The 22,633-nt window shown below is 42.7% G+C and overlaps 4 protein-coding genes across 7 annotated transcripts; all 4 read right to left on the reverse strand.

Annotated features, from left to right (window-relative positions):
- Positions 1-5: 5 nt before the first annotated feature.
- Positions 6-2,981, reverse strand: si:ch73-71c20.5 (DUF4748 domain-containing protein). Its single transcript, XM_046408487.1, has 3 exons — positions 2,843-2,981; positions 2,271-2,541; positions 6-440 (listed from the first exon to the last, which is right to left on the reverse strand). Exons 1-3 carry the CDS (start codon positions 2,883-2,885, stop codon positions 272-274), a joined length of 483 nt encoding a protein of 160 aa, XP_046264443.1. The 5' UTR covers positions 2,886-2,981; the 3' UTR covers positions 6-271.
- An 11-nt stretch (positions 2,982-2,992) lies between these two features.
- On the reverse strand, positions 2,993-8,647 carry mcm6 (minichromosome maintenance complex component 6). The gene is made up of 18 exons (XM_046408483.1): positions 8,390-8,647; positions 8,084-8,230; positions 7,771-7,881; positions 7,425-7,512; positions 7,123-7,284; positions 6,847-7,012; positions 6,599-6,747; positions 6,340-6,490; positions 6,093-6,234; positions 5,831-5,972; positions 5,643-5,750; positions 5,159-5,314; positions 4,816-4,944; positions 4,558-4,722; positions 4,187-4,316; positions 3,867-4,091; positions 3,639-3,778; positions 2,993-3,535 (listed from the first exon to the last, which is right to left on the reverse strand). The coding sequence occupies exons 1-18, from the start codon at positions 8,485-8,487 to the stop codon at positions 3,428-3,430; spliced, it is 2,517 nt and encodes an 838-aa protein (XP_046264439.1). The 5' UTR covers positions 8,488-8,647; the 3' UTR covers positions 2,993-3,427.
- Positions 8,648-14,898: 6,251 nt separating this feature from the next.
- LOC124069433 (C-X-C chemokine receptor type 4-like) lies at positions 14,899-16,907 on the reverse strand. Its single transcript, XM_046408599.1, has 4 exons — positions 16,586-16,907; positions 16,278-16,486; positions 15,879-16,162; positions 14,899-15,732 (listed from the first exon to the last, which is right to left on the reverse strand). The coding sequence occupies exons 1-4, from the start codon at positions 16,598-16,600 to the stop codon at positions 15,137-15,139; spliced, it is 1,104 nt and encodes a 367-aa protein (XP_046264555.1). The 5' UTR covers positions 16,601-16,907; the 3' UTR covers positions 14,899-15,136.
- Positions 16,908-18,289: 1,382 nt separating this feature from the next.
- Positions 18,290-21,794, reverse strand: si:ch211-227n13.3. Of its 4 annotated transcripts, none has more exons than XM_046408603.1 (6): positions 21,648-21,794; positions 20,711-20,791; positions 20,101-20,610; positions 19,761-19,836; positions 19,493-19,621; positions 18,290-19,383 (listed from the first exon to the last, which is right to left on the reverse strand). In XM_046408603.1, the coding sequence occupies exons 3-6, from the start codon at positions 20,534-20,536 to the stop codon at positions 18,975-18,977; spliced, it is 1,050 nt and encodes a 349-aa protein (XP_046264559.1). In that variant the 5' UTR covers positions 20,537-20,610; positions 20,711-20,791; positions 21,648-21,794; the 3' UTR covers positions 18,290-18,974. The 4 variants fall into 4 exon arrangements, with proteins under 4 accessions (XP_046264559.1, XP_046264557.1, XP_046264560.1 ...); XM_046408601.1 differs by having other exon boundaries at positions 20,101-20,570; positions 21,553-21,708; XM_046408604.1 differs by lacking the exon at positions 21,648-21,794 and adding an exon at positions 21,217-21,442.
- Positions 21,795-22,633: the final 839 nt, after the last annotated feature.

Here is a 22,633-nt window from a genome sequence, read left to right on the forward strand (position 1 = left end):
AAATGTATAAACATACCTTTACATTTATTTCCTCTCTCATATTTATAGTACATCACCATCATGGCTAATAAATATGATCATATGTATGTCAGCCTTAACAGCAAAAAACAATGAGGATAATAATACAGGTTGTGACCCGGTTCTGAGCTCATTAGAAGCTCGTTAAGCTGACATTTCTTCTGTAATCAGTCTTTGGGCTGTAGAGTAGTAGTCACCACCTCAATTGTGACATTCAGTGTATGGTGCAAATTACTGCAGCCACACACATACATTAGTCCATTTTAACATCCTCTGCAGGATGGTGATAGCGGCTCCCATCATATTGTCCTTCGTTTGACTTTCTCATCCTCTGTCGAATCTTCCGCTGCTTCAGTCGATTCTTGTCCACTTGTCTCTTGGCCAGGAGGAAGCTGATGATACCTATGGGTAGGCCTAACATCCTGAAGAGGAAAGAGGGATAATTATTTTACTCAGTATCCATTATTGTTGGCAAGTGTACAGAAAAAATACGAACAACAGACAAGGAATGCAGAAAGTGTTGGAGTCATGTTTAGAAAGTTAATTGAAACAGCTTCGAGTCTACAGTGTTAGGGTGGTTGAATCAACCAGTCTTCCCTCTCTAGGAATACACTTTGCACTGAGGGGAAAGCCAATATTATCTTGAACACCTACTGTACACTCATTTCCCAGTTGATTACATAAAAATAATGCAGCTCAATACAACAGCCCTGCAACAGATGCTACCCTCACTGAGGGTTTTCTTGAAGCTATTTTATAGCAGTGTCGAATCACCTTATCAGTTTTGAAGTTGTTGTTTGAACTGCCTTCTTTCTTTAACATTTTATCCGCCCTGTTTATACTAAAGCATGTAGGGAATATAATGTAGTTTATATTACCTTCCTGAAGGTGTTTTTCAACAGGACTGTATCAGACTTTACCAGTTATCATAGTGTACATAATACATCTGCAGTACAATGTGTAATCTGCTAGAGTTCCCCTTTCATCTGCTGTATTTCTACATGACACCTGCATTGTTTTTTGACTGACTGCTACAATATTCAGTTTCTGCATAACAGCTGTAACTGCAGTCAACAGTCCTCGATAAATAATCTGAATGGTAGCAGTCATTACATTACATTTCCCCGCCCCCACAAACAGGGCCTTTTTTTCCCTTTTATGTTTTTTTCAGGGTATGCATGTGTTGGGATTACCGTACAGATTGTAAAGCCCCATAAAGCATTGTGATTCATGATTTTGGGTTATATATAAAATCAACTTTAGGTGAATCTGTCAAACAGACCGAGGAGATAAACAAAGCTACCCCAGCTGCACTGCTCCTCATGTACATGCAAACTTATATTACAAACATACTGTCTCATGAAAAAGAAATATAGTGTGGAGCACTATACTTATAGGTTGGAGAAAGTCAAGATGTCCGTGAGCACATTTACAAACAGATAATTTTACTGGTCTCCCTGAAGAGAAAAGGTTTTGTTTCTTTCACAATTTAGGACTCAGGACTCAAGATAAAGTCCATTTCATATATCGGCCATTGTAGGGTGATTTAGGGGCTACATTACTTAGCAAATTGTCCATCCTTTCTGATGACTTGAGGTGTGTTTTATAAGAATGGATCAGATGAGACAAAAATCTTTGTTTGCCATGTAATGTTGTACGTAAGGAATTATGTTATCTGGAAAATGTTTTACTACTACTACTACTGTATAAATGGAATCCATGATGGATGTACACTAAATGTATGTGCATGAAACACTAAAGCTTTATGGGGCTTTACAATCTGTACAGTAATCCCAACACATGCATACCCTGAAAAAAACATAAAAGGGAAAAAAAACTGTTAATCACACTATTTTCACTTTTCACTTTTTAATTTTAATTTTATTGTTTTTTTATAAGCGTTCTCTTTTTGCAATATCTAAATTTTTTATTTACCTATTTTTTGGTAGCAGGGACATAAAGAATTTCACTGCACATTGTACCGTGTATGATTGTGTGTGTGACAAATAAACCTATCTTGTATCTTGTTACTTCCGCTAATGCTGCAGATGGTACTACTTCCGTATGAACTACATGTACCACTTCAACTACTTACATTATTACCGCTACACTTTAAATTATTACGTATTCATCTAGGTACATTTCTACAGGAGTTTAGGTTTGTTTTTGCTCACTGCAAATCTACAAATCCTCTGAAGTTACAGTGTTAGACACTAAGGTGTACACAAAAGGAATGAAGAAATCAGACTCACCAAGCATAGCCAATTTTGATCATGGGGTTTTTCGCCTTTCTCTTGGGGATGTATTCTGGACCCTCGAGTTCCTCCTCCTCCTCTTCCTCCCCGGCACTTTTGCTGTCTGTGCGGGTGGCAGCTGTGGTGTGTGGCTGGCTGCTCCTCTGTGGCTCTGTCCTGGAGCTGCACAGGGAGGAAGCAGGGGAGACATGGAGCCGCAATCGCTGACATACTGCTGGGCTTTGCCTCCTTAGCGTGAGGAGCCACCGACTGGGAAAGAGGTTCACACCTAGGAAGGGAGAAGGAGCTTCGTTTTTCAACATTATGTGTCCTCTGCCCCCTCTGAGCTGAGGTTAATGTGAGGGCTGAGCTTGGTTATATCACGTAAAAACAAGGAAACGTCACCTGTGTTTTTTCCAATGTTATGTCAAAGATAACATACTACTTAACATACTAACATACTACTTAATTATCTATTATAAAAATACTTAATTATCACGAATGACACTGCCACAGTCAATGAAAGAGTGAATTGTGCTGGCTGCTAGACTTTTTTGGAGAACGTATCATAGTGATACACTTTTCTTTACCTTTTAGCGCTGTCCTGACTGCTATCACACAGGGCGCCGCCATGTTTGTTAAACGATTAGGGCATGCGCAGTGGCATTCTAATCACGTGTCTGCTGCCGTCTAGTGGACGTAGAGCTTCTATCTGGCAAAAAGTTAGAAAACCAGTTGTGTTCATGTCAACGTTTTATTTATTGAACCAGCATTTTCATTCATATAATTTTACAAAAACACACAATATAACTTGAATCCATGGAGGCAAGTTAGCCTCAATGTATGCCGCTAATATACAGTTATTTTTAAAGGATGATTGCAAAATTCAGGAAGCCAACAAACAGCTGAAGGAAAAAGAGCAATATATTTACAAAAGTCAGTTTGACCTATAAACCATATTTTTTTCTTAAAGAGCCACAGAATTATCTGTACAGTAGAGATAATAAACTCACAAAACAAGTCTAATAACATCTCCGGTGCAACGGTTATGTATGCATTACATAGAAGCATTCAGAAACATTTAACATTGACTTTGTTGAAGTCTAAGACCAACAATAATGGAAGCTGTAAGGAGAGTGAAGAAAAACAACACAGAGGGGGTTCAGTGGAGGAGTTTAATCTTCCAGGATGTAGTTGGGGTTCACCACCAGAACAGCTTCCTCTGTGCTTGCCGACTCTGAGCCCTTCAGCCCTGCCTGAGACAGCTCGATGAGGATGTGGTCCTGACAAAACAGACACGCAGTCAATTATTGTCCAAACTTAACTTGCAGTGGCTCATCTTTTTCTGCTTTTGTGAAATCAGTGGTTGCATTTTTGCAGACTCACATAGTGCACCAGCCTGTAGATGACCTTCTCTACAAGCCCCTTCTTATTGACCAGCTCCTCCTCAGAGTCTATCTCTGACTCAATCTCCTTCAGATACCAGTTCACCACTGCACTTTTCTTCAGCTCTTCCTCTTCCTCAGCTGCAATACGATATCAGTGACAAGGTTAGACTCAATGATAAAGACAAGAATTGAAACTTTTCAGTAGTATGACGAGGGAACCTCTTACCCTCCTCTGCCCTGCGCAAGTGCAGGACCAGCAGGTTGGAGATGCGTCTGTATTCACTGAAGGACAGGCGAAGAGACGGTTTGGGCTGGCTGCCAGACTCAGCATGGCCGTTCACGCCGTTGACGTGGCCGTTCACCCCGTTGACGTGGCCATTCACGCCATTGACGTGGCCATCTACACCATTCACTCCATTAACACCATTAATGCCATTATGGACGGCGTTTCCTGCAAAGATAATTTTTGCATTACATAAAACTTAAGATGTGAGTGGATAAACTACAACGTTAGTAGTAGTAGTCTGTATGTGTGTTTGTCTGTACCATCCTCCTGCTGCTGCTCCTCCTCCTCCTCCATTTCATCCTCCTGCTCCAGGTTGATGTCAGGTGTCTCCACTCTGATGATGGATTTGTTCAAGAGCCGGAAGGCTTCCTTCACATGTTTAGGCTGCACCTAAATACAGAGAAAGTCAAAGATCAACACTCCGTATAATGCAATACGCTTGTGAGATATTAAAAATACTACTTTGTCTTTTCAAAGAATGACATTATGAAGTTTGTACTGCAGGTTTAAATGCTGACTTGGGGCTTGCTTTATGCAGCACTATGCCTAACCTTCAGTGTACAAACATTAGTTCTAAAGTCCCTGTGTGATTTGTTTGCTCCTTGGACAGGAATTGATTTTTTGCGCCCACCTCATCACAGCAGTGCATGCGCGCCATGCCCTCTGAAAGGCGGATCATGCTCTCCAGCTGTCGCACCGTTATTCTCCAGGCAGACTTGGACACACCTCCAGAGCCGTCACGCTGACGCAGACGTTTGTACTGCTCGACGATAAACTCTTCAGACTCGCTGGAAATCTACAGGTGCAAACATGCAGTAGTTAATACAAACGGTAAGCACACAAGTGGCCAAACACGGTCAAAACATAATCAGAGCAGACAGACACTCACCTTAGGTTTGAACTGCCTTGCAAAGAGCAGATATCTGCGGATCTCATCCAGAGTGTACAGTCTGTCCACAGACTCCTCTATACGAGAGTGCAGGTCCACAATGCGCCTGGCAATGGCGTAGTCCGTCACCTGGGAAGCACACGTAAAGCATTAGATCAGATAAGATCCAGCTTTCCTTTTGTAAGGAAATTTTGATTATTCTACTATCAGATAATGGGATGCAAGACAAAAAAGGAAAGAGACACTTTTAGCAGCACAGCTTCAAATAGAAATGCAAGAATGGAAAAATAAAAATGTATCTAAGAATCAGAGCAGGAACGCATGCGGAGAACAGGCTGTGTACCTCATTGCAGTCATCCACCAAGATGAAGAAGAGGTCAAAGCGGCTCATGATGGGGGCGGTCAGGTTGACGTTCTGCTTCAGACTCTTGCTGCGATCGTAGCGCCCACCAACTGGGTTAGCAGCAGCCAGGATGGACGTGCGAGCATTCAGGGTGGCCTGGAGGGGACGCAGGCTGATTACTTACTGATGCATTTCTACTGCATCACAGCCAGTTCTAAACTGTTATAGCTGTATCGGATGGGCATGTAATGCTGTAGAAATGTTGGTATCGTGTCCCTCATGGCATGAAGAGTGTTTCTCTTCACTAAAATAAAGTGTACAGTTTACCAAAAATGCGCAAAGGTAGTTTGACCCTTTCATATTAGTTTTGACCACAATTGAGTGAATAAAACTAAAAGCTGGTGGAATTTCTGAAACTGCCTGAAGCCCTGAACCTAAAGCGATATGACTGCGAGTCCTTAACTATTTCTTGCATTCAGGCTACCTTGACTCCAGCCTTGGTGATGCTGATGGTCTGCTGCTCCATGGCTTCATGGATGGCCACCTGGTCCTTGATGTCCATCTTGTCAAACTCATCAATGCAGCACACACCCTGGAGGAAAACCCTGCCATCAGTACCACGGAATACACACTATAATGTCCTCCGCTGCCCTCTGTGACTTAAACACTCACATTGTCAGCCAGCATCAGAGCTCCGGCCTCGATGACAAACTCGTGGGACTCCTCATCTCTCACCACAGCGGCCGTCAGACCTGCAGCACTGCTGGCTTTGCCACTGGTGTACACTGCTCGGGGACTGAACTCCTCCACATGCCTGTAAACACACACACAGATTTAACACGCCACTCTGACACATCCATCCATACATTCAGTCACACGTTTAACAGATTAGAGTCTTTGTAGTTACTGGGAACCTGTCTGTAGCGTTACATACTTGAGGAACTGGCTCTTGGCAGTGCTGGGGTCCCCAACAATGCAGACGTTGATGTCTCCTCTCAGCGAGGTTCCCTCCATGGTCGTCTTGGGAACGCCTCCAAACAACATCAGCAGGATGCCACGCTTCACCTCATCATTGCCTGCATAGTCATGGTCACCATTTAACAGAAAATTCACAGCTCTAACACCATCGCACAAAGCTTTCCTGGCTACAGAAAGTGTTCAGTGATGGGTCGAACACTGACCGTGGATGGTGGGGAAGAGGCTGGTGCACAGATTGTGGTACAGGTTCTTGTCTTGGCTCATCTCAAACACTTTCTCCCACTCCTTCTCTGTCATCTGGCTCTTGATGCTTTCTGCTGTCTGTTCCTCCTCCCGCAGCTCCTTGCCGCCAAACTATGATTGTTCACATATGATTTATTTGCATCTTTGGTTTGGGTGAAAATACTCCAATGACTATGGAAATGCATTCATCATTAGCTTATGTGTGTCTCTCCCTCTTACCCGTGGGTTAGTTGGGGCCACGTTACAGGCCAGGAAAGCCAATCTGTAAGAAAGCTCTCTGACTCCCAGTGCTTTCAGACCTCTCACACCCTCAGACTCAAAGCCCTGTGGTCCTCCAGCTACACGGGTACTGGTCTCTGCTCTCACACCTGGAAGCAGTCATGAGGTGTCAAAAAAAAAGAAAAAAGTTAAGATATGTAACCATTAAGGTTAACTGGAGGCTTTATGCCACATGGTCGAAGCCATACCAGGTGTGCGGAGCTGAGAGACATCTGGCACAACAATGAGTGTCCCCGTGAAGTCGCAGCGGTCTCCGGCCTGGGCCGTCTCCACAGCCTCAGCCCTCAGGATGATCTCCAGCGAGCGTGGGATTGAACCCCGAGGCAGCTCTGCCTGCGTCTCCTGAATACGCACCTGAACAGACAGAGTTAAGACTAAATCAGCCACCTGTGGGCTTAAGCTGTCATCACTACAACTGTTCCCTGTGTATGCACAGATACACACACGCCCTCTCTCTCGGTTACCTTCTGGAAGTCAATGAACTTCGATTTGTGTGTGTCGAGGTGGAAGCGGGAACGGTTGTTGCAGACAGGGTTTCTGCAGATGGTTGGAGGGGAGTATTTGAACTGCTGAGGGACATCTTTGATCATTGCCTGGCAGTCCATGCACTGGAAGGTGCCACTCACCTGCAACCGTAAAAACGTCATTGTGACATCCATACAATCAACAGACAGGCTCAACACTATCACATTTACGCACTGCAGCTTTGTTTTTGTCTGACACCAATGATTATTTTGCTGCATGTGTTGACTGCCAGACATCTTACCAGTTCGGGATGTACTGGGTGTGTCCTCACCACCTGACCACTGATCCTCACCAGGGTGCCAATACGCATGGACGACAGCTCACGGATCCTAGATCACACACAGGAAACAGGATCTGATATATTGCTCTAGCTTTACTTGACAAATTAATCAAGCCTTAGATATGAAACATAACTGAAAAACTTCTACTGAGGCTGCTACAGCACATCAATGCACAGTATAAGTTATTATGTTGAAGCATATTTTATGCCAACAACACTGTCTAAAATTATTTGAAAACAATAAGTATGTGTACATACAATTAGCTCAAATCCAGGACTTGATTTAGAGTTGTGTCATATGTCTTACTTGTGTCTGGTGGGGAGATCCTCCAGGGCTACGTAGAATTCTTTGTTGAGGGGAACATTCCCATGATCCCGAGCAAAGTTGCGCACTGCCCGACACAGGAAGGGGTAAACTCTGAAAACAGAATCCTTCACATTAATCCGCAGCTACCTCTTCATGTCTGATAATGTAAATGCTGGCTGTTAATTTACTAATACAGAGAGTATCATATCTGGGTGTTAATGTGGAAGTGCTCTTCACTTCAGCTTTGTAATTAGAGGTGCAAGTGAGGCTGCAACAAAGTGTTCATGAACTGGTTTCTCTGTGGTTAGCTCACCTGTAGTACTCCTCCTGGATCGTAGTGGCCAGCTCTTGGTTGAAGCCTTCCAGGTCTGTGAAGCTCACCAGCAGGGTGTTCCTCTCAGGCCGGATCAGCTCCTCGGCCTCTCGGACATACTTCACCTCCCCATCCCCGGTCTGGAACCTGCACAGGGAAACAGTAAAATGATGAAATCTAATACACCAGCAACAGAACATCAACACAGCACTGAATCCTCAAAATAACTGATGAAAAGCGATCAACTCGTGCACAGCATGCTGCGGCCGACAACAATACAATGAAGCCTGTTGCTGACTGACTTACTCCTCCAAGAAAGCCTGGAATAACTTCTGGCATTTTTCGGCCAACTCATCCTTCACCACTTCTCCGGCATTCTCCGCGGTTGCTGTGGCAACATCCATGCTGAAACACCGTCAAACTGCACCAAAAGACTCAAAATGTTCAGGAAGATACAGATATGTACCGCTGATCTACACACACAGACAGAAGCAACACGCTACAGCCTTGACAACAGAGCAACAGTTTCGCGCGAAAAGAGAGACACGTGATCTTTGGCGCGCCGCTTCGACCAATCGGCGTGGCCATGTAAATATTCTCCGACTTGCAGCCAATCAGAAGCAATGACGTAAAGTTCTTCTGCCGTGGCCCGCGGTGAGTTTCCTGCTTCAAGCTGATAAAGTTGAGGAGTAAAAAAAAATGGCGAAGATATGAAGGTTCATTTTGTTCTCTGCCTGTCTGCGCGTGTTATTGCGTGTTACAGACAAGGTGCCAGGTTCAAAATAGTAACCTGTTCTGTGTCCAGTTTTGCAAAACATTAATTACAAAAGGTCATAACTACTTACTATGAGAACCACTCGTATAACCTATTTAAAACTAACATTGCATCACATAATAACATACTGCATTTAACATTATAACAACAACAATAATAGTACCTGAAAGAGTGACTGAAAGATAATATTAAAACAGGCAAGTGTTATGGCTAACACACGTTTAATGTCAGCGGGCCTATATTCATATACTCGTTGTTAGTGTGATTCTAACATTCAACTATAGCATCAGCCTTGCTGTTCCTTACTGTGACCGCTGCACGGCGCTGAACGCTCACATCAACAGTCAGCTCCACCAGCGTCAAGGGGAACAATATTACACTGCAAATGTCCATCCATCCATCCATCCGTCCATCCATCCATTTTCTATACCGCTCATCCATCAGGGTCGCGGGGGGGCTGGAGCCTATCCCAGCTGGCTACGGGCGAGAGGCGGGGTACACCCTGGACTGGTCGCCAGTCCCGCTGCAAATATCTCTAAACAAATCTATTATTCGCACCAGGGAATGTGGACTTTTGTTGCATTATCTTACTCTGACAAACACCTCCAGTGAAATCTTTCAAAAATAAAACAATTTAAACACAGCCCCTTTGTGATTAATGCACTTTTAAAGTAACAGATGCACACTGTTTGACTTGAGGGAGCAAATGAGCTGAATGTACTGTTACTAAAATCAGTTAGAATATTACAATTATTGATACCTGAGAGTCTGTCTGTATCGGGATGATGCTGCTGCTGTTAGCCACTCTTTCTGATTGGTCCATCTAAACAAATGTGGTCACTGAGTTGGTAGAGAACAACAGCTGTGGTTAACTTGGCTTCAGTTACAATGAACACTAAGAACTATTGACTTTGGGAATGTAAGGGATGCTCACCTTCTCACAGGGAACAAAAACAGAAATGATCAGTTTCTTTGTTATCAGCATGCTCAGCATGTTGCAATATAACAGGCTCTGTTTGGTAACAGAGTATACACATATGGGAAGAGGTCTGAGACATGTCTACACTAATGATACTTTTTTGATATGCATAAACATGTCAACATTGCATCCTTGAATCCAAACTGCTGAAGAAAGAGATTACCAACCTGCAGCACTTTTCAAGAATGTTTTATATTTCAAAGACTTCATTTGACCAAAGAACCAACTAAAGACTTGATATAAACTGTGTTCTTAACAAGAGCGTGCTAGAAACATTTCCTTGGTGTTGTTCATAACAGTAGACGTACCATACTGCATAAGAACAAGAGCTGAGATCCAGCGAACATGTAGTGTAATGACTTTGACTGACCACTGGAGTGTGTGGTGAATATTTTTCTAGAGCGTGTAATCAAAAGGTATAATCAAATTCACGTACAGCAATTGATAATATTTATAAATCAAAAGGTATAATAACACTCACACACAATAATGTATAATATTAAGACAAGACAAGACAACTTGTCAACAATTTGTAAAGCCCATTTTTATGAGCAATTTGTCTCAAAAGGCTTAACATAACATCAGCAACATCCTCTGCCCTTCGACCCTCACATCGACTAAGAAATGATCAAGTTACTTTTCTAGGCAGAAAAGATTTAGAGAGACAATAACTGTCTCTGAGAAGAGGCTGTTCATGGTGTGTGCTTTTTTCAAATGTCTTCCATCAGACTGTTTTTGGGAAACATTACAATATGACTGAAACAAACCAATATGCTGATTACATTGTGGCAATAAGAAAATGGTGTGAAACAGAAGGAGTGATGGGAACAGCAGTGTGCTGAAAGACGGAAAAGAAACAATGTCTGTAGGCTAACATATTTCATTTCATATTTTTTTATATTCTACTTATTGCTCCCGGGACCTGAGTCCTAATTTCGTACCATAAGCATGTAAATGTGAGCTGGTATCCTTGATCCTTGAATGTTCTTTTATATGACATCAGATGCTGTCTGGACGTCGTCTCAGTTTTGTTGTTCCTTGACCAAGCAATAAAACCTGATCTACACTGAACTCTTAAAATTGTTGTCTCATTTATTGAATAGTACTGAAGATCATATGCGGGGAACAGCTCATACAACAACAGCAAAGTTTTTTCACATCACAGGTTGTTTGTTAAACAGCACTTTACTGATGTTGTGGTTATGACTGCTGGCGAGAAAGTAGGACCAAATTTTCTGCTGTCATCAGAGCTATTTGTTCATCCCAATAGTCACTTATGCACTGTGTCAAAGTCGTAAACATATTAACAGTGTCTTCATAATCACAGAAGTATTTGTAATTTTCAGGAATCATTTTTTTCTTTCTCAGGGACAACTGAGCAAATACCTGCTGATGGCCATGGGGTGAAGTAGAATGGACCTTTAGTAAAGAATATATGTCTTTATTTTATAATTTATTTATTTACATATTTTCAAGCCATGGTTTTTGATAATTACAGCTATGTTGCACTGTGTATCAGTCATTCACTCTCTGTATATACACCAGATGTGGATGCTTCATAAGAGGAGTTACAATTGTTAAAGACAAATAAACATCAATCAAGGGTTCATATACAGTTGAATGCTGTTGAACGGGGGTGGGGAATTTCAATTGAAGTGTTAGCAAATTGGCTAAAATAAATTTCAACTGTTCAGAAGCAATGGGCAGCTATAGTGAAGCCATCTCTTGTCGTAAAGTGAGATCTCAATGTCTTGCTCAAGGGCAACGGCAGTCGGATTTTTAATATGTCTGCTTTTTAGCATTTAGAGCATTAGGTGGACATCCAGTCTCATACAAAAAGTCAGCCTCTGCAGTTCAGTTCAGTCCCAGGACCATCTCAGACCAGTCAGCACTGATCTCTGCTCTATTATTCCATTAATTCTGTTCCCACATCATTCTCACATCTCCACCTGTGAAGGTCAATACAAACACTCCTGGCAGGCTATTAGTTTCACCTGTCACATTGTATTAATCCACCAGGAACAAAGCAGGAAGTTATTGCAGGCCATTTGGATGCAGCCCAGTCTATTTCACCCTCTTTATTTCTCCTTTTGTCTTGACCTCTGGTTTTCCCACAATTGTTCAGCAGCAGGAAGCTCAGCCTGTCTGAATATGAGGGAACCTGACCATCTGTAGGCACACACACAAACACACACAGATGCATACACTAAACCCCTAACACTCACACATGTACACCAGAGCATCACTGCCATCAGATTTGGTGTGGAGAGTTTTTTTATAGCACAAATCGCCTCTGTAATGTTGTGAAGTGGAGGGAGAAGCAGCATAAAAGCACCTTAAAAATATATATTTAAGTACAGCTATGTTTCCCTCACTGGTAGTACTATTACTACTGGCAAGAATACAAGGCAAGAATACACACAGACACACAGATCAGGTACAGATCAGAATCAGAATCAGAATTCCTTTATTTATCCCAGAGGGAAAATTCTTTTTTCGTACAGACATTAAACACAGCCTGCAGACATCAAACACAGCCTGCAGTAACTGTCCAGTGTATTGTAAATATCCATGCAGCAGGCACCAAAACAGCTTGTACACAAGATGACAACTTTGATGGTGTCAGATTTGTTGCAAATGTTTGCTCTTACAAGCTGCAGCAGATGAAAAGGAAGAGGGAGTTTAAAGAGAGTCATTTCTTCGTGTATTTATATTCACATGGTGACACGTTTTCATTGTTTTGGTGGTGTACTACAACACATTGGACTTGACACGAAACAGTGACCAAAGCTTAAGAGTTGGCATTGTTATAGCTCATGGATGTTCACATCTGTGGGTGAACAGTTAGGACAGTGAACAGTTTAGGACAGTGCAAGCAGGACAGTCATATCAAACATACTGAGCAGGCAACCAGAAAACATTTTCCAGGCCAAACACTGAGCTATATGCCTAACAGGTAAAGTCGAAGTGAACCTGAGCCCAGCTGAGCATGTGTTTCTTAGGCAATAACCCCCTGAAAACACGCACTTCAGACAGTATTCACTGAAAAATACTGGAAATGAGTACTGATGAATTAAGAGCCATTCATATGGGAATAAACACGAAGTCCAAAAGGAGTACAAAACAAAACAACAAAAAACACGTCACTGTGCTGCCATTTGGAATAATTCTTGAACGTCTTTAGTTTAGTGCACAAACAGCTACTGCATTGATTTAAGTGAACTGAACTGAACTTATCCTGTGAAATTCACTTCAACAGAACTGGCTCTGTAGATGTAACTATTCTGGATTTTCTGGTTAACACTTTTCTGAATGCAGGCCAGATGTGGAACTAATAGGTAACAGTCTATAGTCATGCTGATGTTATGCAGGTATGATGTTTATCATACTCACCATTTTAGTGCAAGCATGAAAACGTTTGTTTATTAGCACTAAACACAGTACAGTTGAGACTGAAAGTCAGCGGAAATTCATCCTCTGGAGACCATGAACATCCCTATATAAAATTACGCAATACTTACTGGGATATTTCACTCCAGACCAAAGTGGTCGACTAACTGATACTTATCCCCAGAACAATGAGAGTGTCTTAAAATGACTGAAGGTTGATGGGTGGGTGAAATTTCTTTGTCCTTGATTTCCGGTCTTTTTGGGATTTATACTATCAGTTTTATTGACTGTTTTGTATGATAAGAGCAAACAACATCCTGACTTTTAAAACTTTACAGACCTGCTGTCTGTTTATACATCACAAGTATACTTGGTTATTCATGATATTCTTCAGTGATTCTGCTTCATGTTGTTAAACTGATTTATTTTGCAGCAGCTCTCTGTGCTGCTGAGTGCAGAGGTGCTCGGGTGTTTGATTGTTTTAACTGCTTGTTTTTCCTAAAATGAGCTGCAGGAAGTCTTTCCTGTTTTGAATACACTATGAATAGAAGTGTGTGTGTATGTATGTGCGTGTGTGTGTGTGTGTGTGTGTGAAGGAGAGAGAGAGGGACAAATGAAAAGGTTATTTGTACGTTTTTTCCCACATTGAGTGTGAATGTAATAATTGTACACACTTTTCTGTGTCTATAAAACCACATAAGCACATGGCAGGATACAGCTTCAGTGATGCACACAGTTAGTCACACTGCGTCAAGCCTTCATTGTGCTGCTGACTTACTGTACTCTTCCTTCATGTCTCTCTCACAGCTCTCCTCTTCATCCTCCTCCTCTTTGCTCCAGGAAACAGGACACGGTAAACTTCCAGCTTCTGTTTCTCCCAGTTTAGTGGAAGTAGGTATGTGGGAAGCACTTTGTGTCTGTGTATATGTGTGCATTAAAGCTGGAAAAATGGACCTCTTGACCCTTTCATACTTCCTTGTCTCTCACGTAGAAGAAGCAAACTGTTTATATCATCAACATAAATCTAACCCACAACCTGAAAACATGACACCCCCATCCACACGTGTGCACACGCACACATGCATGTGACTCAGCTACACCTGGCCATCACCTGTCACATTTTAAAAAGCACGGTTTCATTTCTTGAAAGCACCTTGAAAAGCTCTGGATCAGTGGTTACAAATGGCATGCAGCTGACTTATTATGAATGGATACAAAGGGAGCCCCACTGATGACAACAAAGATAAGGAAAACACACCCCACAGTACTGACTGATTTCTGCACATTTTCCAAACATTCTTTATCTGTAAACCAGAGTCTCTAGCAAACAAAAAGTAAAATGGTAATATTTCCAATAAACACTCATAAATTGCAGCCTTGGACAATAGTTGGTAGCTGTCATGCTGACAATGTATAAGATTTGATTCAGGCTTGTTGTTCTTCCTATTCCACCTTTCCTGTCCATTTTCAATGTGTTTTCTGTGATAAAACTGAGTTGCCTTCATCTATCGTGTCATTAGCTGTCTTGGCAAACTCCAAATGATTTGGGTAATTTGGGTCTTAATGATATGTCACCCACTGAGAAGCAGACTTGGTGAGGGTGCCATTAGCTGTGTCTCAGTGATTAAAGGAAGCGAGAAAGGAGAGGACATCTTCACAAAGTGGTTATTTTGTGTATTTTATTACAAACAGATACAACAGTATACAATTAAACAGGAAATCACAGTATTTACAAGAAAAATTCCAAAATCCCACAAAGAAAGAGAAGACAAGTCATGGGCCAGCAGACTGCTTCTTACTTTCTCAGGTATGTTCTGTAGACGACTTTACAGATACACACACACACACACACACACATATATATATCTATACATAGTATATACATGTATATATACAGCGCAACCAAACACTAACTGGAATGTAAACTAGAGGACTCGGACTCCGTGGTCGTGGAGGCTCCAGGCCGTCTTCGTGGTAAAATCTTTAAACTGGAGGCTCGGCTCAGTGTGAGGGCTCTGCGAGCAGAACTCTTGAATCCGGCTCCCAGGAAGGCATACAGCAGCGGGTTCAGGCAGCAGTGCGCAAATGCCATGGGTTCAGCCACTGCCAGCCACACGCCCAGAGCGGCCTCCAGGCTGCAGCTGCGGGGCAGGACTTCCAGGCGCAGCAGAGCGTCCACAGAGATGCCCGCTCCGTAGGGCAGCCAGCACACAAAGAAGCAGAGAACCAAAGCAATGGTGGTCCTGACCGCTCTCCGCTTCTGTCTCTGGCCCCCAAGAGGGCCTCGGGTCAACCTGGTGACGATCACACAGTAGCACACCAGGAGGACCAGGCCTGGGATCACCAGACCCACCAGGACTAGCTGCAGGTGGAAGACTGCAACCCAGAGGGGAGCGTTGTCTTCTGGGTAGAATCGCTGGCACAGAGTGGCCCCTTCTCCTCCTTCCTGTGTCCGGGCAAATATCAAGTCAGGCACTGCCAGGAGGCCAGCAGGCAACCAGGCACCTGCGGGTAGAGATGAAGATGAAAAGAAGTGAGGTACTGTGGGAGTAAAGTGCAAGAAAGGAGAAAACAGGAACAGGACTTCTTACTTCAGTTGATGCAACAGGAAAAAGCATCAACTGAAGAGAGATCAGCCTTTTGACACTCACCCACATATACCAGTCTGTGTGCCAGCAGCTGCCTCAGCCCACCAGTGTTAGTGTCCGTGGCTCGCACCACCGCCAGGTACCGGTCCAGGCTGATGAATGCCAGGATGAGCACACTGCCGTACAGGTTGACCGTGTAGATGACATGCACACCAATGCAGGTGGCCGCTCCAAAGCGCCAGTCAGCCATGGCTGCGTCCACAGCCCAGAACGGCAGCGCCAGAACAAAGAGGAGATCAGCAGCTGAGAGGTGGAGGCGATACCGGTCTGTGAGGCTACACTTGGACCTGCAGACAATCACAGGACAGTAAATCCAGTCATTAAGCCTACTGGTTCTTGTCAAGTAAACAAAGAGATTTGCTTGAAGCTTTTCAACCATCAACCCTCCAACCATCCTCTCACCTGCGCTGGCAGCCCAGCACTACAACAACCAGGCCGTTTCCAGTGATGCCCAGGGTGAAGATGAGGGCGTAGACCACAGGCAAGAAGACCTGCTGAAGGTCAGCAGTCATTATGTGCTCCACATCACAGGGCTCCTCGAGATCAACCCCCAAATCACCTGAACCAGAACCAGAGCCTGTGTCGTTGTAGTCGTACTCCACGAAGATATGCTGGAGACAGATGTTAGATGATGATGATGAAGTGTGGGAACAAGCATCCTGAAGACAGATTTGTGAATTACACTGACTACACATCAGTAACAGTCTTACCTCGTAGTATGACATGGCGGAGGCAGTTCCTCTCCTCTCTCAGCGGAGTGAAGTTGAGACATCGATCCACTGGGGTTATATAGTTGTGTTCTTGCTCCTCCTCCAAACACTCCAACACATCTGTGTTCCTGCTGAAACGTTTTTCCTGTTTTCTAGGTGTCAGGTGCTGATAGTGGTTCTATCACAGGATACTGTGTTGTGTGTGTGTGCACTGCTTGAATTGTTTTGGCCCTGAGACCTCTGGTTTGTGATAATCAGGATCTATTGGCAATAGAAAAGAGTGCTGATCAGAATCGTGTAATGTGTGACAGTATCTCTCCAGTCTGCTAACTCTGTTAAGGAAAGTGACATATCTTGTCATTGGAGGGAACTCACTCCAACGAAATTTGTTCTCTGCATTTAACCCACCCAAGTGACGTGCACACACACACAGCAAACCCGGGGCAGTGGGCGACCGCGTGCAGCGCCCGGGGAGCAGTGGGGGTTAGGTACCTTGCTCAAGGGTACCTCAGCCATGGACACCGGGACGGGGAATCGAACCAGCAATCCACCGGTTACGGGTCCGACACCCTAACCGCTGATCCACGACTGCCCAAAAGTCAGTACAAGCAGCAGGAGTTTCTGCTCCCACCAGAGTGTGAACATTTGCGTCACTGTCTTATTTGATTCATTCATAAGAGGGATACACAGAGAGGTAGGGGACATGGTGTTCTTGAACGCAATGGGAGATTATTATCAGCTTTGCTCTTGTAAAGATGTAAGACTCCCTCTGGTCTTTCACTTTCAGTGAACCATGAGTGTGTTTGTAATATTAGTGTGTCATTGCTGTTTGAGCAATTATGTTTCAACACTGATGTGAACAGGAGTTCTTTAAAATTTTATCTTTCTATCTATCTTTGGACAGCTGCTGTGTTTGGCTATCTGGCCTTATGGATAAGCAGTATAGAAAATGGATGAATTGGAAGATGTAAAGGTTAAATACTGGGATAACATTTTGAATTTCAAAGAATTCATCATTTAGATACTTAATGGCATTTAATTACGCAAGTCGGTTAACAGTTCTCCTGACTTGGCACTGGCACTTCTGACTGTGAATCTCCATCCTCTCCCAGTAAGTTAATCCTCTAAGTAAACAGCAACCCTCAGACCTTATCTCTTTCTCCTTTTCCCCACCCTTCCTCCACATTCACTGGTATCAGCACAGACATCTCAAAAATAACATTGCTGTGTAAAACTCCTGAAATGTGACAGCGACAGATGAAGACCCATGGCAGGCTTATCCCCAAAATTATCCAGATTAACTTGGTAAAAATGCTTCTTGAAACAGGTGCCTGAACTGACATTTTGAGCAGGAAACATGCGGGTGTAAATAATTACACGTTACATTACATTCAAAGCAGCATTCCAATTAGAAGCAAAACTTCCATGGCTCTTCTTAATGTGCCTTCTAGCTAACAGAGCATTAAGGTGAATAATCACAGCTGTGTTTTTCCTACTGGGCCAAGTTAAAACTGTATGAAAGGCACACTAATGATTCCTTCACTGAGTGGCGCCACCATGTGGGTGAACAGAGAAAGGGTCGTAGACTGCCCATTACCTGTTGGGAGTGCTACAAACTAGAAGAGCCTAAATAGAACTAATCTCTTTAAGATGTTTACAGAGGTCTGCTCCACAAGCTGCCACCTGGAATTATTCATTCATTCATTATTCTTGGTAAGAAGTGTTTATTAATGAAGAAGTGGCAGAGATACACCGTGCCCCAAATCTACACTAACTAAATGTGTACCATATAAGGAGTACTAAACTTGACAATCTTTTTCAACATATCTTACCCATTTATACTATGAAGAACTGATACAACTGTTTGCTGTTAGACTGCATTGCACTGTGGGACACTAGCTAATATAAAATAAAATAAATAAAAATCAAAAGTGACTTTTCTAGTGCACAGACCCTACTGAGTCAAAAAGGATGCTTTGAATCAGCTTGTTGTTTGATATCACAGATCATCTTATTGCACAGTACATCTACTGGTGATGGGAATGTTACATCTGCCATAGGCATTCATGTAATGAAAAAAATCCACACCTGTATTCAGCTTTTTTCCTGTATTATGAAAGCTTAAATATGCAATTTTTAAATCTAAGAGAAAATAAATTACATGCAAAGTATGTGAAAATGCAGCAGAACTTTACCAATAAAGTCAGATATAGATCCAGGTGTTTGACTTCAGTAAACAGCACACAATGTAAGATAAATACTTGTGTTTTCAGAACACAAATATATCTTGGTGAAAGAACACCAAAGACCAACAAATAAATCCTGCATCTGCATTTGAGAACTTAACACTGCAGGTAAAAAGACAAAAAAAAAGTTGGAAATCACTTCGCTAACGTGACTCTTTGACGATCACGCTGCTGTTGCTACGCAACTGAGCGAGCAAGTCTCTGAATCCCCGTGTCTTCTTAGGTGGTTTCTGCTTGGGCGGGTCCTCTCTTTGCTGGGTGGTTTGCTGCAGAGTGACTGTGGTGGAAATCAACTCAGCAGCTAGATGTGTGTCTTCTGTATCGTCCATTCCTTTCTCGCTCCAACCCTCAAAACCAGGACAGCTACTGTGACCACTGGTTGAGTAAAGGCCATCGTTATCGGGACGGTCAATACTGATGTGCTGCTGGTGATTGTTGCTGTGTAAACACTGCTGCTTGGTGACACAAGGACTCTGAGAATCAGTTCTTGTCCTTTTCCTCCTGTTCTTTCTCTTCTTTTTCACAGGAACTCTGACACACCGTCTGAGGTTCCTGAAACATACAACCCCCCAAAAAAGTCATTTTTCAGACGAAAACTAAAAACTTACTGATCTGCTTTGCTACTCTAGTTGATGGGTGTTTTGTGCACAGATATACTGACCTCTGAAGGAAAGTGTGAGGCCTTGAGCAGGCCGACAGTTGTCCCCCTCCCACACATTTCTCAGTTCGCCTGGCATCGTCCTTGACCTTAAGTCTTTTCTTAACCAAGTGTACATGGATCAAAAGCTTCCTGAATAAAAAACAAAAACAAAAACAAAACAGAGGGGTGCAGCTATAACCACCTGACAGCATGTGAATCAGTGTTGCTAATGGTGTTGCACCTAAATCCAGTAATCATACACACACACTGTACACACAAGCAGTCTTACCCTCTTGCACTAGGCAGTCTCTTTGGCCTCCAATTTTTGATCAGGACCCACTGGTCACATGTGAGGGACTTGGGATCTGAAGAACAAGCAACAGAGCTTGAACATGCCAGGATGCATTTGTGTACACTGAATGCAGATCAACCTGCCGGATCACAGCTAGCAGTCTTGTCCTCTGACTGATGAGCAAAGACTATGTGAATATGAAATTATTCAGCCTCAAAACACTGAGGTGAAATTAGTAATGTCAGGCTTTGGGAGAAACAGACGTTCTTCTCAGCACTCAGTTTTCTCTAGCAGAGAACCAATTTACAAACAGACTTCAAAATGTCTGAGCACTTACCACTGTCCAAAAGTTTACTTTTAATTGGTGCTTTCATCTTCTTGGCCTTATGATAGAGTTTCTGGCAGGCTGAGCACAGACTGTGTTTCTGTGCAGAGTTGCTGTGTAGGCAGGAAGGACCAGAAGCTACACTGCTGGTAACAGAGTTACAGTCTTCATCAGACATGTCCACTCCTTCATCAGCCACCTCCACAAACTTTCCTTCATCCTTTTTGGCAATATGTTTAGCATCCTGGTCATTATTGATGATGTCAATGATGTCACGGTCCCTCCGTTTATCTCTGTCAATTACGATGTAGTCAGCTTTGCTCTTCCTCAGGCCCCTCCTCTTCCTCTTACCCCTCAACCTGTGCTGGACAACTTCGTTTGGGCTGGGGCTTCTCTGGAGGCTCTTCTCAGAGGCCTTTGTTAGTCTGGAGGAGCGCCGACAATTCATGGGTACTTCCCACTTCAGACAATACTCAAATGATCTGTGAGACAGAGTACCAGTTATTACCTGTGATGAAGCACCTACAAAATGAAATACATTATTTTTGAGGTGCACCGCTTAATCTCATTTCACAATTTTCACAGACTTAAAACTTTTTACAAATTTTCCATAAAGTCTTACCTGTAATACTCTACTCTTATAGACGATGTATGAATGAACAACTCCAAGCCATCTGCTTCACACGCATCATGGGTCGCAGGTCTGTCAAGTTGAGGACAGCAAACCATTTTAATGAAAGAAATTTAAAGCAGTGAAAAGAAGAAAAAAATACAGCAAAATGATAGAAATATGATCTTGTTCCTGTCTCTGCGTCATCTTAATTGTAACGTGCTTGTTCTTTATCACATCTACTACTGACCCAGTGTTCTGCTCTGTACATTCAGCATGTACCGTCGATGTCTGATAAATACAGTGCAGCGATAACCACAGATGGCAGAACCCAAGCAGTCCTACGCTGAAACACTACCCTCCAACAGGTTTGTTGTGTGTCAGTCAGTGGTCATTTCAGTAACTCCCATTTTACATACGAGTATTCGTCATATAACACTATCAACTGATATCATAACAATCTGAAACTAGGTTTTTACACAGGACCTCAAGAACAGGTAATAATGAGGAGCCCTTACAATGCATATAGTTTTAGGTGCTATTTCAAAGGAGAATATTCCCAAAGTAACTGCAAGCTAGCTGATAGCCTAACGATACATGAAATTAAACCTGGGGCCATCGAGCCATGCCGGGCTGAGGAGCTGGGACTAGTGGTTTGACGTTAGATTTGAACATAGCCAACTCGCAACTGCATTCACCATTAAGTGCGACTGTCGTTTAGATTGCACAGTTTCTAGCTAAGCTAGCATGACTAAAATCAACAACAATAAACCAAAGAGTACCAAGATCAACACCAGCGCTGAGATAGTCACAGTCACTCCGCATTTAAGCTGAGTTATGACTTTCTAACTTACTTTGTCTCAGATCGTTCAACGTGATTAGACATCTTTGCGAAGTGTTTTTTTTAACCCGACATCTAGCTAAAACGACCAGATATCGAGGTGCTTACTTGTTGTAAAGGCTCGTGGGCGTCAGAATGTGTTTAGACGAGCTCGAGGACAACTTAGTCAAAGATGCGCGCGCAGCGGAAAATGGCCAGGATGCTGATTCTTGTTCTACTGGTTTTTGATGGGAAAAAAGTGGTGCGTAATGACGCCACCTATTGGACAAAGTGTTTGGATGCTAGAAACTACCTGATTCATTAAGAATACGACTGTTTTGACTAGTCAGTGTCTCTCCTGGTGCTATTTATGCTATACATAAACATTGTAAACATATATTTATGATTGTTAATTTATTTTATATGTGTCTGGGTTAGCCCTTCTCTTGCAGGTCTCTCTGTAAGAGTTAATGTGTAACATTGGTTGGTTAAACCCCAACTGCATGCAGGTTCGTTCACTGTCATGACTCACTGAGACACTTAAAACAACGGCATCCGTAATGCTGTTACGTTTGTGATATTCCTACTATAAAACGTTAAAATGTCTGCCGAGGCATTATGATTTGTTATAGTAGAAAAAGGGCAAATCCAGGACACATTTGAGTTTGTTTGACCTACTTTTGTTGTGGAAATTTCCAAACAAAATTACAGGATATTAAATTACCCGTTGGTTGCCAGTCCACCTGTGTAGATCTCATGATTGTTGCGTCTCTCTGTCACCTTTACAAATTCTAATTGGATGAGAAATCTAGTGAAACAGGCTTGATTAGCATTAGTGTTATATTACAAAAGCTGAGGACTCGGTTTTCTTTTTGTGAAATGTAATATCGTCTTTCCATTGCGTGCGGACTGCATTGTTGTAGAATATAATTATTTTTGGTGCATAGCAGGTAAGTTTAATTGAACTGAAATAAAAGGGTTTAGTACGTGATATATTGTCTTGTCAAGTCTTGTCAAGTCTTGTCAAGTATATCAAATATTTTGTAGTAGTAGTACATGAGAACTGGGACAAGCCCTGAATATATGTCCAACTTAAACAGGTGTTAACTGAGACT

The sequence above is a fragment of the Scatophagus argus genome, chromosome 13 (assembly GCF_020382885.2).
Source record: "Scatophagus argus isolate fScaArg1 chromosome 13, fScaArg1.pri, whole genome shotgun sequence".
Lineage (NCBI taxonomy): Eukaryota > Metazoa > Chordata > Actinopteri > Scatophagidae > Scatophagus > Scatophagus argus.

Coding starts and splice junctions, on each gene's coding strand:
- LOC124069433 (XM_046408599.1), bottom strand. Junction 16,163..16,277: donor GTGCTGGGCTGCCAGCGCAG/GTGAGAGGATGG, acceptor GATTGTCTGCAG/GTCCAAGTGTAGCCTCACAG. Junction 15,733..15,878: donor ACACAGACTGGTATATGTGG/GTGAGTGTCAAA, acceptor CTCTACCCGCAG/GTGCCTGGTTGCCTGCTGGC.
- si:ch211-227n13.3 (XM_046408601.1), bottom strand. CDS start 21,584: ATGTCTAATCACGTTGAACGATCTGAGACAAA. Junction 20,792..21,552: donor GTTGAACGATCTGAGACAAA/GTAAGTTAGAAA, acceptor TCAACTTGACAG/ACCTGCGACCCATGATGCGT. Junction 19,837..20,100: donor AAGTAAACTTTTGGACAGTG/GTAAGTGCTCAG, acceptor CTTGTTCTTCAG/ATCCCAAGTCCCTCACATGT.
- mcm6 (XM_046408483.1), bottom strand. CDS start 8,487: ATGGATGTTGCCACAGCAACCGCGGAGAATGCCGGAGAAGTGGTGAAG. Junction 7,513..7,770: donor GATCTCCCCACCAGACACAA/GTAAGACATATG, acceptor TGTGTGATCTAG/GATCCGTGAGCTGTCGTCCA. Junction 4,317..4,557: donor GCATGCACTGCTGTGATGAG/GTGGGCGCAAAA, acceptor CTCTGTATTTAG/GTGCAGCCTAAACATGTGAA.
- si:ch73-71c20.5 (XM_046408487.1), bottom strand. CDS start 2,885: ATGGCGGCGCCCTGTGTGATAGCAGTCAGGACAGCGCTAAAAG. Junction 2,542..2,842: donor AGTCAGGACAGCGCTAAAAG/GTAAAGAAAAGT, acceptor CTCCCTTCCTAG/GTGTGAACCTCTTTCCCAGT. Junction 441..2,270: donor ATCAAAATTGGCTATGCTTG/GTGAGTCTGATT, acceptor TTTCCTCTTCAG/GATGTTAGGCCTACCCATAG.